Consider the following 18,061-nt stretch of genomic DNA (forward strand, 5'->3'; position numbering starts at 1 on the left):
AAACATTTTTACTCACTATTTCTATCCATGACATAACTAGAAAAAATTTATTATAAAATGCCTATGGAGTTTTAATAAAATAAGAATTTATTAATTTACATGATTCTTCCATGTCTAGAAATCACACAACAGAACATCATAATATATACCTAGGTTTTCCAAAACCCTGGTTCCACAAAGCAGAAAAAAAAACTTATGTTGAAAGGGTGAACTAAAATAAGAAATATTTAGATTTTTAGTTGTTTTGGCTTATTTTGAATGCTTGTTTTGACTTATTTTAAAGGTGCAGTAGGAGATCTTGGAAAATGCTAACTTTAGCCTGATAGCATGAAAGCGAACGTCCCACCCTCCCTGCAATCGCCGTCCAAAGCCACGCCCACTGAAAGCATATACGCTCACATACCAAAATACCAGAGACAACATTACAATAGGCTACATCAGCGGTTCCCAATTCCAGCCCATGTTCTGAAGTGAAGTAAACTTCAACGGATTTCCCCTGCTCAGGGAGTAGGGAGCAATGAACACTTTGTAGGGATCATATCGATCGGAACACAGTTCATGCACGTAGCTCACTTCTAACGAGCTGGTTATCTGAATCGGGTGTGTTAACTAAGCGAGACATGCAAAATATTCAGAGCGGGGGACGCGAGGACTGGATTAACCGCTGGGCTACACGATGTGTCATTCACCGGTGAGAAAACTTTAAAAGTACTACAATACCAGGAAGGAAGATCGGGTTGTTGATGTTTGTCTGCCATTCTTGCTCTGTCTGCACAGCGTGCATGAACGCGCTGATGACGTATCCTGTCTGCGCGAACATACAAAGCTGTATTTCATTAGAAGAGCTTCATTATGTCTAATACCAAGACACATAATGAAAGAAAAATGGATCATGCTGGCATGCACAGAGGGGTTAGGAAGCCACTAGGAGAAACTCAATGCATCCAGAGGTGGAAAGAGGGCATCACCTTGGTCAGCAAGTGAGAGGGCTTTCCTGCAATGCTTTTCAGAATGAGAGAAGTCTCCCTGTCCAGATACGAGTGCTTTGTGCAGAGAGAGAGGAGAGACATTAGTGCTTTGATTAATAAACATGAATGATTTTTCATAGTGTGAAAGCACAGGGGAAAATTGTGAGCAATAATCACTGAAATTAAAAATAAAATATCCTATCCAAAACATTGTTCAATTTCACATAACACGATGAGCCATTCTGTATGGACAATCATGAAAAGCATTATGGTGTTATATAAGATGGACATGGCACTTTAAAAGTGCTGCAAATTTTGCTTGCTTTTTTTTGTGGAACATCGTGCATAATGAAATCAATTGCTAACTGAATGGCATGTAATAATAACAATAATAATACATTAAAGTTAATATCAAATGATTAAAAAATAATAATGAAAATAAATATTTACTATTCATTTTATGCTATTATTACACACTTATTATAAGAAATAAAACAGTTAAAAATCAGATTGTCAGTAAAGATCTGTGGGATAGGATAGATTAGTGAAATCCCTCTACTTCTGAACAATCGAAGGCAGCATGTAGACAGCTTTAAATAGCAGTGGTCTATGTGCTTTCTTAAATCAATCATCTGTTCGCAGGCTGGTTCACATTAACCAACACGGTAAACATACTAATATAACAAAACCCAACAAGTTGGTGTTTGGTGGCAATGTGAAAAAGCCTCAAGTAAAAGAAATAATCTGTCACACACATGATGCATGACAACCTTCCTTTCATTTAAGAAAGAAAATGTAATTGATAACTGATGCATTTGAGAAGTCTGCATTTGTTTAACTGTACCCACGATGGGTTGAAAGTTATTAAAAATTAAAAATGTGGGTTAGACTATATCTCAATACAACGACTAAATACAACCCAAACTGCAGCAAAATCACTTATCTGTGTAATTAAGTCTGCAGTGAGGGTAAAAGCCGCTTTTATTTGGCCTTTCGGACAGGGACAGAAGCAAAGCTCTATTTAATGCTTAATCTGCTCTGCTAGAGGCCTGACGAAATGTCTGGGTTCTGTTCTAAAACCTAGTGAGCTGCCTACATGGGCAGCATTTTAAGCGCTTTAGACATAAAGGCTGTTCCAACAAGCACCCCATTGAACACAAAGATATTCAAAGGCCCCATGGCAAGCTTTTTATCCTTTACTTGATAAGGATTAAATGTAAGGATTTTTAAAAACATTTTTACTCACTATTTCTATCCCTTAAAATATTATAATAGCATGACATAACTAGAAAAAATGTATTATAAAATGCCTATGGAGTTTTAATAAAATAAGAATTTATTAATTTACATGATTCTTCCATGTCTAGAAATCACACAACAGAACATCATAATATATACCTAGGTCTTCCAAAACCCTGGTTCCACAAAGCAGAAAAAAAAACTTATGTTGAAAGGGTGAACTAAAATAAGAAATATTTAGATTTTTAGTTGTTTTGGCTTATTTTGAATGCTTGTTTTGACTTATTTTAAAGGTGCAGTAGGAGATCTTGGAAAATGCTAACTTTAGCCTGATAGCATGAAAGCGAACGTCCCACCCTCCCTGCAATCGCCGTCCAAAGCCACGCCCACTGAAAGCATATACGCTCACATACCAAAATACCAGAGACAACATTACAATAGGCTACATCAGCGGTTCCCAATTCCAGCCCATGTTCTGAAGTGAAGTAAACTTAAACGGATTTCCCCTGCTCAGGGAGTAGGGAGCAATGAACACTTTGTAGGGATCATATCGATCGGAACACAGTTCATGCACGTAGCTCACTTCTAACGAGCTGGTTATCTGAATCGGGTGTGTTAACTAAGCGAGACATGCAAAATATTCAGAGCGGGGGACGCGAGGACTGGATTAACCGCTGGGCTACACGATGTGTCATTCACCGGTGAGAAAACTTTAAAAGTACTACAATACCAGGAAGGAAGATCGGGTTGTTGATGTTTGTCTGCCATTCTCGCTCTGTCTGCACAGCGTGCGTGAATGCGCTGATGACGTATCCTGTATGCGCGAACAGGGTGCGCAAAGGTGTGCTAATACATACGTTGACAGGAAGGTAGGAAAGCCAATTAAAATGGTCGGACCGAGCGTTTTGATTGGACGAACATTTCTTGGTCCTACGCCTTCCACAGAATAAATAAATACAGATAAATACATTTAGAACACTTAACTTAATGATTGCTATTGGGATGTGAAGAGACTTTCAACCAGCATAACAAAAAATGTTTCTGAAGCCAATCACCTATTGCACCTTTAAATTATTTTAAGTCATCTTGAGGCTGCCTTGGAAGTTTGCTCAGACCCCCTATCGGGCCCGACCCCTGGTTGAGACAAACTATGGCATGTTGCATGTATCCTTCAAAGAGGTCTCTTAACAAACTGCTTCAAGCTCAGTGAAAAAAATCCATCCAAGATGTCGGATAATACAAGATAACATTGTTTACCTCTGAACTCGGCTGGTCCTGTCCGTCCTGTAACCCGTCCGGATCAGACTTGGGTTTTTCGATGTCCAGCGAGTCCATGCTGGACGCAGAGGCCGAGTTAATGCTAGAGCGAGAGGAATGGACAAAGGACCGCACTTCATGCTCGGTGACCGTACCCACCGACCCTGTCCTGCGATGATGATGATGATGATGGGAGGTTGGCCGCCGCACAGTGGAGGAAGAGTACGGTGCTGAGATCGCAGAGCCGAAGGATGTGGAGCTCTGCCTGGCTGCTTCGTCCATGCTTTGGGAGGCTTTTTCCAGCTGAGCTGTGATGTCATCCAGAGAGAAGTTGGCTGCCAGCGGAGGTCTGCTGTTGGAGCTGCCCACCCTGATGGTAGAGGCGGGAGAGGCGCGGGGACTGCTGCTGGTGCTGCCGCCACTGCTACTCGCACCTCCACTGCTGCTGCCCGTGTGCTTGGTGCTGTGACTGCGTCCGGCCGGGGGCTTCTGACGGACTTTGGTGTCCCCGGTCAGGCCAAGGCGAGAGGAAGCGCTGCTAGGCTTACTGATGGTGCTGAGCTCCTGCTCGATGGAGCAGAGGTCTGCCATCAGAGCATCCAGATCCACAGCGTCACCCTGGTTCAGAGCCTCTGTAAGGAAACAAACGTACACATACACACAAATGTAAACAAACCAGCTCATTTAAGCATGTCAAATATTAAGACTAACGACAGACAGTCAGCGGACGCTAGAGATTACTGTTTATAAAGTTTTAAATATGGATATTTCTAACAAAAATGCATCGATTCGCTTCAGGAGGCCTTTATTCACCCCCTGGAGCCTTGTGGGACACTTTTTATGATGGATGGATGCGCTTTATTGGACTTCTTTTGGACTACTGAAAGATAACACCCATTCACTGCCATTATAAAGCTTGGAAGAGCCAGGACATTTTTAAATAGAACTCTGATTAGATTCATCTGAAAGAAGAAAGTCATATACACCTAGGATGCCTTGAGGGTGAGTAAATCATGGGGTAATTTTCATTTTTGGGTGAACTATCCCTTTAAGAGCATAAGAGACTTTTTTCAAAAACATTTAAACAAAAAAACAAATCTCATCAACCCCAAACTTTTGAATGGTAGTGTAAATAGTCATATTGGCATAAGAATGTCAGTGATTTGAGAATCAATAAGCACCTCATGAGGTCATAATAATTTTTAAAAAATTGGAAACAAATCATAATGATCCTTATGGAGTCATGATGACATTAAAATGTGTAGTCCCCAATTACATAAATAATTTTGCAATCTATAGCCCCCATCTGAGGTCATAATGATATTAGAATACGATAATATAATATTGTGGATAATAATTGAATATATTGTAAAGTAGAGAGTACACTGTGGCCTTACCGTTGATGTTATAAATGGAGAAGCGATAGGCCATGTTGGCCATGTTTGTCTCTTGTCTGAGCGGTGCTTTCTGCACCTTCTCTGGTCTCCCGTCATCTAGACTCTAAAAACAGCAACACAGATAAAAGAGTGGTGAGACTACACATATACACCGTAGTTTAACCTGTGTCAGTCCTGTGAATAACATGGTAGAGGGATTTCAGGACTATCTGATTAATTTAGAAAAATACAGATCATCACTGATGTCATCCATACTTGATACATTGTGTTGCATAACATTAAAAACGAATAAAAGAAGCTTAAACAGTAAATTGAAATGCATCTACGAGGACACTGCACAAACCTGAATTGAATGACTAACTGAATGACTGACAGAGTCATCACACTGCTTAAAGCCTCACAGGTAATGACATCACAAACCTAATCTAAACTGACAACCATGAGATTATTACACAAATTTACTGGTTATCATCTCTCAGCCTCACCTTCGTCAGTTTGTCCAGCTCTCCCAGCCATGCTCCGAACATTTTGTCCAGGTCCTGGTCCTCTTTATCACTGTCCTCCTCTGCAGCGTGATCCAGCTCGTCATCTGAAAACTGCTCCATCTGAAACAGGAAAAGTGCAGGACTACTCTGAATTCATGGGAAAATTAGACTTTTTTACAGATTTTTAAACGGAACAATTTTTAAAAAAGATAAAAATGTATCTTAAAAAAAAATCTAAATTAAGCAATTAAATGTAATACTTAACATTAAAGTGCACTACTCTGAATTCATGGGAAAATTAGACTTTTTTACAGATTTTTAAACGGAACAATTTTTAAAAAAGATAAAAATGTATCTTAAAAAAAATCTAAATTAAGCAATTAAATGTAATACTTAACATTAAAGTGGTAATTAACCTAACTTCAAATATAAGCAAAATTTGCACACTTACTGCATAAAAACAGTATGACACGCTACCATTCAAACTTTTTTCTTTTTGAAAGAAATTAATACTTGTATTCAGCCAAAACAATTTAAAAGTGACAGTAAAGACCCGTATAATGATACAAAACATTTCAATTTCAAATAAATGCTGTTCTTCAGAACTTTCTATTCATCAAAGAATCCTTAATAAAAATGTATCGCTGTTTACACAAAATTTTAAATAGCACAACTGTTTTCAACATTGATAATAAGAAGAAATATGTCTTGAGCATCAAATCAGCATATTAGAATGATTTCTGAAGGATCATGTGACACTGACATGACTGGACTGGAGACTGGAGTAATGTCTATAACAATATTTCAATATTTCATTTTATATTACGTTTTTTACTGTATTTTTGATTAAATAAATGCAGACTTGGGGAGCAAGAGACTTCTAAATACATACACCGACCCCAAACTTCTTAAAGGTAATGTACTTGAGACTATTTTAATAAAAATTTTAGTTGTACATGCTTCAGAAAAAAAGCAACTAAAAGCACTGTCAATCAATACACATGCCAATTGACACTCATAAATTTGACATATGAACCTCACAACATGCTGCTTTCTTTAGGCTCTAATGCACATGCATTAATAAGGCCTCAGAGTTCATGATCAGCCACTTTCACTTTTCGTGATCACACACTGCCCTCTGGTGGCCACTAGGACACAGAAATTTTGTCATGATAATACATGACAGAGACTGCACAAACTAATGTTACCAATGGCCAATGTTGTCACTATTGTAAATTATGAAGTCCTTATGTAACATCACAGGCCCAATTCTTCTTTGTACTCAGCACTCAAAGCATAAAAGATTTATAGATAACAAGAACCCCATCCTGTAGAATCTAACACTACGCAGGACAGATGGAGACCTGGTGTGTGTGATGCACGCATCTGTATATATCAGTGTCTTATCATCAGTGTTTATATCAGATGGTTTGGAAATCATCCTCTCCAGTAGTAAATGGTTTTGGCAAGCTTAGCAGCAACACATTTCAATCACTGTTAAAACACAAAGCCATTACCGCTCTCCAGTGTCAAATGTTTCTGTACCACACATCAACCGTTTAATAAGTAGTTTGAGGTTTATGTACTAGCCAATGAACAAAATAAGCACTGTTACACTGTGCATAACAGAATGGGAATAATCCACTTACGTTATTAAAATTCTTCTCAGGTACTTTGGTCTGAAAATATCCTGTTACTGGTGAGGAAACCTCGTGGACAGACTGTACCAGGCCACAGAAATCTCCACTGTAACCATGTTACGGAAAGGAAAAACATCTATATACTAGACATGGGCTATTTTACAGTAGTTCTGAAGCCAACATTCCACAGGTTATGTACGATGCGCAGGGGGGAGTCATTTGCAATCTGGCAAGCCTGTAATTTTGGGTCAGTCCTTCTCAAACATGCAGAGGGAAACTGGTCAGTGAGATGATGAAGTGCTAGCCAGATGTTCCAGAGTTTAGATCTTCATCTGAACAGCCGGCAGGATCATTAGAGATGGAGACCAGAGACCACCGCAAATATCTTAAACACACCAGCACAGCTGAAGAATTATCAACATTACTACAGTACATGTCCAATGACCACTTATACAAAATCCACTGTATTATGACGCTATCATTGTATAGGGATGGTATCACAAATGATAAAACCATGGTACTTTGATATACACTACCATTCAGTAGCTGTGTAATAATATGAAATATTATTACAATTTAAAATAACTGTTTTCTATTTAAATATACATTTTAATATGTAATTACTGTGATTGTAAAGCTGAATTTTCAGTAGTGATTACTCCAGTCTTCAGTGTCACATGATCCTTCAGAAATCAGGTGATTTGCTGCTCAAGAAACATTTACTATTATTATTTTCAATGTCAAAAACAGTTTTTGCTGCTTAATATTGTAGTGGAAACACATTTTCACATTTTTTTTTCAGGATTTTTTGCTGAATAGAAAGTTCAAAAGAATAGCATTTATTTGAAATAGAAATCCTTTTTAACAGTATAAATGTCTTTACTGTCATTTTTGATGATGTGTATCCTTGCTGAATAAAAGCATTAATTAAAAAAAAAATATTACTGACCCAACATTTTTGAATTGGTACCATATACAGTACTATGGTACTAAATTATTACCATAAAAGGCTCATAGGGATTGGGGTTCGAATCCGGCTTGGGTCAAATCCCGCCCACACTTCCCCCTCGCTCTGTCACTTTCCTTCCTCTTTCGTAAATACTAAAAAAAATAAAAAATGCCTCAACTATAGAGTAAGTGGTTCATGCTAGATTCTAACGTTTTCAGATTCCACTTCTCACATGTTCTCTTGGCTCATCTCTACAGCCCAGATCCTCCGAGCTTTATCAGCAATTGTTTATGTTTGATCCGAGGAGAGAGAGTGAGTGAAACCAGGGAGAGAATTAAAGGGACGCGTTTCAGGGAGCTGTGCTACAATTAGCTCCCTGCGGTTAGCAGCCCTGTGATTTGGGCCTGGATGGCAGGCCCGGGGCGTGGGCCACTACAGAAACTCAAACTGTGCTTGGAAAGATCCCTGCTGACACACACACACTGGCCCATGTAGAAGAGCGAGTGAGTATGTGTGTGTACATGTGACAACAACAACATCATCATCATCATCACCAGAAGGCCTGTGATCGCACGTGCTGCGAAGTCATGCCACGGTAGTCTAGTCTAATAGATGCTGGACCGGACTGCTTGGCTCACACCTTCTCCGTTTTATGCAGAATCCATCTTGAGAGACACCGGCCACGTGCAGCATCAAGTCTGCAGAGGAGGCATCTGTTTCACATCACTGCCTTACACATTCCACTCACAGCAAGCTCTTCGCTCTGATGGAGTAAAGCAGGCGCTCCTGTTGCCTCCTACATAGGAGAGCCAGCAGTGTTAATACTTCATACCTAATAATTAATACAGCAACATGTGTCCCAACACTGCCACGCTCTTGCTGTGTCCACATTCTCTCCACAACAAATCCTATAAATTTACCACTATTCAGAATACAACAGGAATGAAAAATGAGCCATTCATTATAAGAATAAATATATATAAAAAAACACCAAGTCTAAACAAATTTATTTCAAGCAAAACTGAAACTACCGGCATGTGGGAATAAGCTATATGAATAAACGTGGGCTCACATACCTCTCACATTTGGCACAAATCCAAATCCAAAAGTTTTGCATGCTTGATGTGGATTAATTTCTAAATTGGTAAAACGTTTTAAATTAGCACCAAACAACTGAATGCACTTTTGACTATGAGCAGTATTACTAGTGTTGCTAGCTTAGGAAACATATTTAGCTCATCTAGCATGTTTTTGTGAGTGGAAAAAATGAAATAAGCTATTATAATGAACGGCAGTTTATAAGTTACACATCATTTAAATTTTTACTGATAACAAATCATAAGCAGCAAAGGAAACATTAAATCTGAGGGCATGTTGCTGTGTATGTGTGTAGGAGGACAGTCTAATGTGAACAGGGAGTATGCAGGATGTAATGGATTCCTCATCCCCCTCGCGGCTTGTTGTGTAAGTCATCCCTCAAGATGAGAGCCACACCAAACCTCTACCATGTCATAACAAACACACACTCCCAAAAGCTGTTCATCAGTAGATGTGACTCATTGCATCAGTGACATTTTAGATTATATAACAAATGGCCAATCAAATCCTTAACTGATCCTGGGTCAGAAAACAGCATCATAATCAAGAAAAGGCACATCTCCACCCAAAGATGCCATTTCATACTCGACCAACCTGCCAGGGGAGTGCCAGAGGAATTCAGCATCTATCTGAGATGTGGATTTGCTAAGAACCCTGATAAATGAGCAGCTAAATCCTGAAGAATGAGTTTAATGGTGATAACTGTTGGGCTGCTCCAAAAGATGTGCTTCAACGTCAAGAAATATCAGTGTATTTACTCAGTGATGCGGTCTGATACCAGTGGACGGCAGGAAATCGTGTGACCTCTCGACAGACCAATGAGACCATCACAGTTGTTCACAGAAGGCTGCCCACTCTCCAACAAAATAATTTTTTTATAAGTAATGTAATATTGTATTTTAAAAGTTTTAACATTTCCTCAACACGACTCAAATTGTTGCAACAGATTCATGTGATAGCCTGTATTCTCAGACGATCAGTCTTTCCCATGATTCCAACTTCATGCTGTTTGCAAATGGACAGCAACTGTGTGAATTGTGCTTCCCACTGCCTGACCTTATAATCTTTGACCTCTGGGTCAAAGGTCAGTAGTGTGTGATGGAACAAGCTCAAATCGGCCATGAAACCCTGGTGTCTGGCAAAGCTTTTAAACTGAGAATGATAGACACTAAGCATTCATTTATGCCATCATCAAGACCAACAGTCACAGCATAATAATGTGATTTCAAGTACACTTTTGGGATGTGTGGGCCTATCAGAGGCATTAAGCTCAGATTTAGTCTGCTCTCATGCAGCATGTTGAAAATGGATGCAAGGAGACTTTGAAGTGGGGCTGTGACCCCTGTGCATTCTTCACACAACCAATGGCTCGTCTTATAGAATGAGTCGTGTGCGTTTTTAATGGGAGCATGGTAAAGCCCGGAAAACACAGATAAACTAACACAAACCACAGACCCCAGCTGGTCTACAGAGAGCAACACATCACCACATTCATCACCTGTGAGTGCATCAAACGACTCTACATACTTCAAACATGAGTCTACAAAACAGGTTATTAAATGGGCATAATTCAACATGTGAATTACACTTCTATTCAAAACGTTTGAGTTCAGCAATATTTCTTTTTCAAAAATGAATACTTCTAATCAGCCAGGGCACATTAAATTAATCAAAAGTGACAGTTCTGTCAGGACCACTATTACTAACGTGACCTGCCAGAACTAACGCTACGCTAGATTTAACACATTTATAATGTAACAAACAAAATATTTCTATTCCGAATGAGTTTCAAAAACAGCATATAGAATAATTTCTGGAGGATCATGTGACACTAAAGTAACAACTGCTGAAAATTCAGCTTTGCCATCACTGGAATAAATTATATTTTGATATATATTATAGTATAAAAGAGTTATTTTAGATTGTAATAATATTTTCAAAAACATTTAAAAAAATCTTATTGACCCCATACTTCTGAATGGTAGTGTATATAGTCCTTATTTCAACCTTGTTGCAGTCATTACCCACAATTCTATGACCAGAAAAAAATAAAACATACACAGATCAATAAAAGGACATTTTTTTTTGGTACAAACTTGTTAATACTAAACATGAAACAATTTGAAATAAACCTGAATCAAAATAAAGTAGTATTAGCATTAATTTATACAAAACATGATTCAATAGCCATAAGCATAAATTTGCTGCCATGTTAAAATAAATTGGCAGTGACTTTGTAGAGTGTTCCAATTAGTCAGTACTGCCCTGCACCCTTCAGAGTGCTCACTTCAAGTGTTCGGTCTTTCTCAGTGAGTAGAGCATAGTAATAATCACTTGCGAGTGACATTTCCCCATAATGTTTGCATTTGATTAAAAACATTCCTCTGAAATCATCACATGATCTTGCGTGAGATCTTGTGGCAACGAACTGCTTCGAAACAACAAGTGTGCATTGAAGCATCCAATTATACTCCAACATCCAAATGAATTTCCTGAAATCTCGATTTGAAAGCAGAAATATTATCTGATGTATGAAAACTCTTGGAAGGAACTATAGACACGTGGCTCAATCTAAGCAGTTCTTGCACTTTTGCATCCATGCAAACCTTATCCAACCCCAACTATTGAAACAATAAGTGAGCAGAGATGAGATTTACATCAGGAGCCAAATGGAAAAAAGAAAGAAAACACTGGAGGGAGGCCGCTAAAGGATGGTTACAGGAACTGCCAAAAGCTAACAGGATTGTGCTTTTGAAAATAACAATTCTATACCACTGACTGAGCAGAGACTCTTATCATCTAAAAACAGATGATACAGTTACCATCAAGACTGAAGTGTGTATAGTAAGTTTGTACTCTACTGTGATGGTAAAATCTGATTAAAATGTGATTGTATATCCATTAGAAATGTTGAATTTCTTCCCCTCTCTCTTTTTGAAAAATACTTCAATCCTTTTATAAAACACTGGAACTGATGGCATTAAACACCTAGAAAAAGATTCTGGAGTCAACACAAAAACAAGCAGTAAAGGGTAATGCTACAATGGCTTGTATCCAGTTACCTGGCTTTCAGCAGATCATTTAGGACTTGCGGGCTAACTTACTTTACATCACCTAATAACTATTCATGAGCCAAACTGATGGCTTATCTTAAATCCCCTCACTTTCTGTTCTTAAACCCTGTCAGAAACGTTACGGAAGTAGAAAAAAACTATAATCAGTGTATTTAGAGAGTAGTTTCCATTCGCAAGTCCAGCATTCATCTGATACAGACGTGGTTTATTCCAAAAGCTCAGAGCTTTGTGTCCTTGGGGGCTGCTTCAGTTTGCAGATATCTGGTTTATTCACCCCAGCTTCAGGAGAAATTATGATACAGAGGGGGGGGTTTGGTTTGTTGTTGGGCTAAAGTACAGTAACTCAGTGATGACTGGGCATAATTACAAAGCAGCTTCCACGTTCCTTGTGGAGCATGAGTGGAAACATTCCTCCAAACACACCACCAATTTAAGTCCAACGACTTTCAGTACAACACAGAGAAGCATTGAGGAGCGTTTTCCCACGACTACGGTACAGCTGTCATCAGTGTTCAAACTATACCGTGGTCTTTGGGGGAGCCCTCTTGTTTTTTGTTAGCTCCCCCGTAGTTCGCACCCTGGCTGTCATCCTCAGGGATGGGTGACTCGGGACACGACCGCAGTAAGCTCCTCGCACGAGGCACATTCCAGCTGAGCTGTGGTGAGGATACAAGCAGAACGTCAAGGCAGAAAGAAACAGCTTCAAATAAGATCCAGATTTTCCTTCATTCCCTCTGCCTTCACCTCGAGAAGAAAAACAAATGTACTCGTGGTGAGGACGAGCTGGCCTCAGTCATCGTAGGAAAAAATGAAAATGAATCAACAAGAGAGTCCAACTCTCAGCTTAGTATTCCAGATGTGAGCGAGGGAGCATGGAAACACACAAACACAACACATTTTCTTGCTGCGTATGAAACCACATGCAAAAACAGACCAAAAATCATCAAAACGGGGGGCAAAATGGTACACGAGCAAGATTATTGTGTATACTTTCAAAGTTTGAAAATATTAAGCTTTAGTAACCTTCTCCTCCCTGCATACCTCTCTTTTCCTCCCTGTTTGTCTCCGTTCTTCTTCGCAATTTGATTGCGATTACTCCCCAGAGAAAGAGAGGAGTGTTGTAGGCAGAAAGCTGGAGGCAGCCTTCCACACAGTCAACATAAACAGTACCAGGGCGATGTTTAGACTGATGTTCAGGGCACAGTGGTTTTGCGATTAAACTGTCTGCGAGTAGGCTCTTTATAAATGTTCAAAGCAAAATAAAGAAAGAATAAGAAGGTGGAGCGGAAAAGAAGGGAGTTTTATCTCTTTTCAGTATCAAAGGGAGGTCCCTTGGTGAGCCACTGTGTGTGGACACCACACACACACACACACACACACACCCGCATCTCTATCTAGACAGAGACCAAAATAGCAAAACAAATCTTAAAGAGAGGTTTGTGGTTCTCACAGATAAATAAAAGCAAGTGACAGCACTATAAAAGTCATCACCAGAGATCAAAGATAAGTTGACTAAATAAACACTGAACAACATTCCCAAATTTTAAAGAACATTTGTAGCTGGGTCAATGACAAATAAAAGTGTTCAAAGTATTAAAAGGACATTAGTCACATGTGCCAAATTCCAAAAAACTTCACACCATTTTTAAAGGAAAAAAATTCAAGTACAAAATTTAATATAAATATCTCAATCATTTTCCTTACACTTTGTATACATGATGACAGTGGACAAATTGTAATTATTTCTTTTCAAAAATATACATTTAAACATTTTTCAAAGTAGATAGATAGATAGATAGATAGATAGACAGACAGACAGACAGACAGACACATGAATTAATAGTTTTTAAGTTGTCAAATTACATGATATTGTAAGAAACTTACTGACCTTGACCAGTGGTGTTCTTGTTGACTGAAACTAAATCTATTAAAAATCTTTTTCATTAATTGAAATAAAGCTGATATCAAATATAAATATAATTATTACACAAAAGTCATGAAACATAAATGAAAATGTAAAAAAAAAATCCTTGGCATCTAACTGAAATAACTAAGTTTAAGTCATAGTACTACATGTATGAAAACCAAAAAAAACTAAAACTGAAATAATAATAACAATTATTATTAGTTGTTTTACTACAATTATTAAAGCTATAGTCATGAGGATCTGCTAGGGGTCCTCTATGTAGTAATTTTCTGTTTTAATTTCTTTCATTGGTCGCACCACATGACTTTGATTCAATGGATAAATGTTCTCATGACACAGTTTTCTTAAAATCCATTTTCCCCTAAGATATAATAAAAGATTATGGCCAAACTACCCACCAGACTACTATGAAGGTTTTCTTTTCAAGATTTTTTTTTTCTTTTAATGAGCATTTTCCTCCTTCATTCTGACAGTTGAATCATCCTGACATATTTTACTATTTGTCCCAAAAAAGATCAAAATGCAATTACAGAATTTTTAATAAGTAAATATATTTAAGAAAGAAAAAAAAACAGCACATAACAAATTAGTCCATAAGATAAGTTGCATAAAGTGCATGACACATGGTGCCCTGGCAGTGTGCAAATCAGTCTCCTTGGTCAACAGATGGTACTGTCTAACATAAATCATCTTATTCGAGTCAGCACAGGTTGTCAGAGGCTACATACAACAGGCAGACTGAGGTGCAGGGATGCTGGTGCTCAGCCAATGCCACTGTTTCTGGCACGATCCCTACATATGGAAGTGATCACAGGCCATATTCCCACTGATCCCACAGCACTGCTATGGCACTGAGATCCTTAAACGTTATTAAAGCAGCCATTTATCTCCAAGAGAGGCTGAAAACACAAAAGTATGCGTGTGACTGAGTGCCACGTTGTGTTCGGGGAAAAACAGATTGAAAATGTGAAAGAAGAGACTGAAAAGAAAAAATAGCAAGAATCCAGTTGAGGATGTGTGCTGGAAATGTTTAAGATTTCTCCATTGGGAGCATTTCGCCAAAGACTGATGGAATATGTCCTACTGAACAGGTCTGACAAACAAAGTCGTGATTGCCTTTCCATTTACTGCACGAGGCCTGGATGTTATTTCCACTACATTTTTTCACTCTCAGCAAAAGTTTACATTTGATGCCTCGTTCTTGTGAGCTCTACATTCCAGTCCATTAGATCAGCTCCAAGTCCCAATAACACGCTAGATACCTAACTGCAGGGTGCCTTTAGTAACATACGATGTTCTTCCACACAGTCCTATAGATCTTTGTAAAAGACTATTACAAAGACCTGCTGAAAAAGCCTTTACATAGCCTTATGGAGGTGTCATTTGGATTGGTCTTCATTCTGGTATGGAACATCCACTTTTCATTATCCAATAAATTCCTGATGAATAAAACAATTTCTGCCCTTCAATTTTTTCACTTTTAATATTCCACTTGATTCTGAAATGGATTATTACGGATGTAAAACAGATTCCCATGAAAGTTACCAACACTATCTCAACTCCTGAGTGGTTATCAAGCATCTTGAAGAGAAAATGGATGTTCAGGAAAGAACTGAGAAAGCTGGTCCAGCAGAGTGGTTTTAATGGCTCTCATCAAGGGCATAAAGCTCTGGACATGGACCAAGAGTACAACCTTTTCAATTGTGGCTATTGATAATTCATGACCAAAGACACAACTGAACTAATTATTCGCTAGTCAGCTGGTGTTAGCAGACAGGACTGTCTTAATTTAGTACTTTGACTGGTCAATGAATCCAGGATCTGTTCATCAAAACACTAAAATGACAGCCAGACTAAAAATGTCACTGGAAAAACACTGTAGGAAGACAGATGAGGTACATAAAACTGGCCACTGCTCTGGGCGGCACTGAAGTCACACTCATGCCATTACGTAACCATGCAGTCTAATTGCTGTGTACTACCAGGCCTGTTCATTTGTTGTAAAATGTACCAGCCCTGTTAAAAACAGCAGAATGTCTACATGACCTTTCAGAGCTAAAGTCAGAACATGAAGACTGTCTCACCCCCGCCTGGGCTACACCCATCACACATCTGTCACTGGACCACACTTTTCCATTAAATGTTTCCTTCAGACAGAAGTATACTAAGGACTTGCAAGCAAATTCTGGAAAACAGTTCAAAGGGTTGTGTGATTATTCATGGCTACTATATATGGAGGATGTTTTTAAAACCCCATGAAATCAAAGTTTTGAGCCTTTTAGTCCATGTGTGCCAGCTCTGAGGTCAATTATATGCTAGTGTACGCCTTAAAGTTGATAAAATTAGCTTTTAGCATATATACCCACGTAAAATTTGCCAACAATTTCTATTTCAGGAAAACGGACCAAAAATACTGATGACACATCCTGCATAACAGACATAAAAATTTGGACAAATTGTTGTCCAATCAAATGCCTCACACTTACACCAGTTGCCTTGACTAAATACATCACTGCTCATCATAACTGTGACAAGGCTATTAATTTATTTCTTAAATAAATAAATAAATAAAGACAAAGCATTTAATATGCCCTTTCCAAACATCCTGTTTCAATTGGAAATACATTAAAACAGGAAGGAAAACTGCTTGACAAGCCACTTTCATGGGTTTCTCATGAATGCGTACACAAGCTCAATATTTGTGAAAAAATTAAGCGCCAACTAAACCAAACTCTTTGATCATCATATATTCACTCAGTATGCTAATCAGGATTAAGTATAAGAAAAACGTATTCTCTTTGATGATGTGGAGAGTTTTCCTTCCCAAGGAATGCACTGGTTTAAATGTTTATAAAATTAGAGTCAAATAATATCTCAGTGGCACCACAAAGTCTCCGTGTTTATTACCTCCAGAACTCAGTCATCCAATCACAAAGCAACATCTAGAGCTCAACACACAACCTTGTAGTGACAAGACTGATAGTGGAGCGGACCAGGAAGAATGTGCACAAATCAATCAGCCGATCTGTCACACAATGCATGTTAAAATGTCTTTATGCTAAGTGCAAAAGTTGCCGTACAAAGCAGAAATCTGTGATGTCCCTGCTTTCACAATGAAGGCATAAAGAAAACCATGCGTCAATTAATTGGGTCCAGGACTTTGACTCTTAACAAGTTGCAGATTTAAATTTGCTGCAGACTTGCACAGGCGTCACTATTTGCTACACATAAAAGCAAGAATTTCAGTGCTCTTTTCCTGGAGTGAAGAACCCTAAATCCTCCGTGCAGTTCCCTTCTCATTGCTTTCTCATTATTGCAAAACTATCGTCAATGTTTTCCAACTTGATGCCACTGCAGATTTCCATTCTATACTAAAATAATCTTGTGAGTTAATAGTAGGAGACGTGTATTTATTCAGTCAGATCTGCCGTGCTTCTGTTGCCTGTCATTTCCACATCCCTGACCTGGATAAACAAAGAGCCATCCAACACTTCCTGGTCAAACGCCTCTGCGAGGCTCATGGGAGACGATGGTCAAACCTCATGAAGTCAAAAACGCACACGCAAATCACTTAACAACATCTACACACGCAACCAACTGAAACCAAACTTGTATTTGTCATCAGGCTATAATTTGGTTTAAAAGATAATAGATCTATAATATTTTACAGATGATAAATGTCCACCAATTTGGTTTGTTTGGGTGGGAGCTCATACAAGTGGTTCACTTGCCAGGAAAAGATGAAAACAACAAAGAGAGAGGAAGATCCTCTCAAACAGAAGCTACAGAGAGATGAAAAGAGATTGTTTCCCGTGTCTCCATAAGCAGGATGCAGGTCATTCATCACTGGTGTGTGTATGTGTAGGAGGGCAATAATGCTGATTTAAAGATTGTCTCAATAGCCTATTTTGCCTTTACCAAGAGCAATTTTACCTCACCAGAAACTCTTAAAAAATAAAAAAATCTGAAAATATTTACTTTTTAGTTCTTTGGATACAATATTAAATTAAAAATGTGCGTCTGTATA

General features: G+C 38.5%; 1 protein-coding gene across 3 annotated transcripts in view; it reads right to left on the reverse strand.

Annotated features, from left to right (window-relative positions):
• raph1a (Ras association (RalGDS/AF-6) and pleckstrin homology domains 1a) overlaps positions 1-18,061 on the reverse strand; it is a 75,963-nt gene that overhangs the window by 26,522 nt on the left and 31,380 nt on the right. For 2 of the 3 annotated variants that reach the window (XM_016568970.1, XM_016568968.1), the window contains exons 3-6: positions 5,347-5,466; positions 4,862-4,964; positions 3,465-4,096; positions 969-1,043 (exon numbers count right to left, since the gene is read on the reverse strand). In XM_016568970.1, the coding sequence (XP_016424456.1) occupies positions 969-1,043; positions 3,465-4,096; positions 4,862-4,964; positions 5,347-5,466 (930 nt within the window). The remainder of the gene's footprint in view (positions 1-968; positions 1,044-3,464; positions 4,097-4,861; positions 4,965-5,346; positions 5,467-18,061) is intronic. The other variant, XM_016568969.1, reaches the window with a different exon arrangement.

Source organism: Sinocyclocheilus rhinocerous, unplaced genomic scaffold (genome assembly GCF_001515625.1).
Source record: "Sinocyclocheilus rhinocerous isolate Xijiao unplaced genomic scaffold, SAMN03320098_v1.1 scaffold1252, whole genome shotgun sequence".
NCBI classification, from domain to species: domain Eukaryota; kingdom Metazoa; phylum Chordata; class Actinopteri; order Cypriniformes; family Cyprinidae; genus Sinocyclocheilus; species Sinocyclocheilus rhinocerous.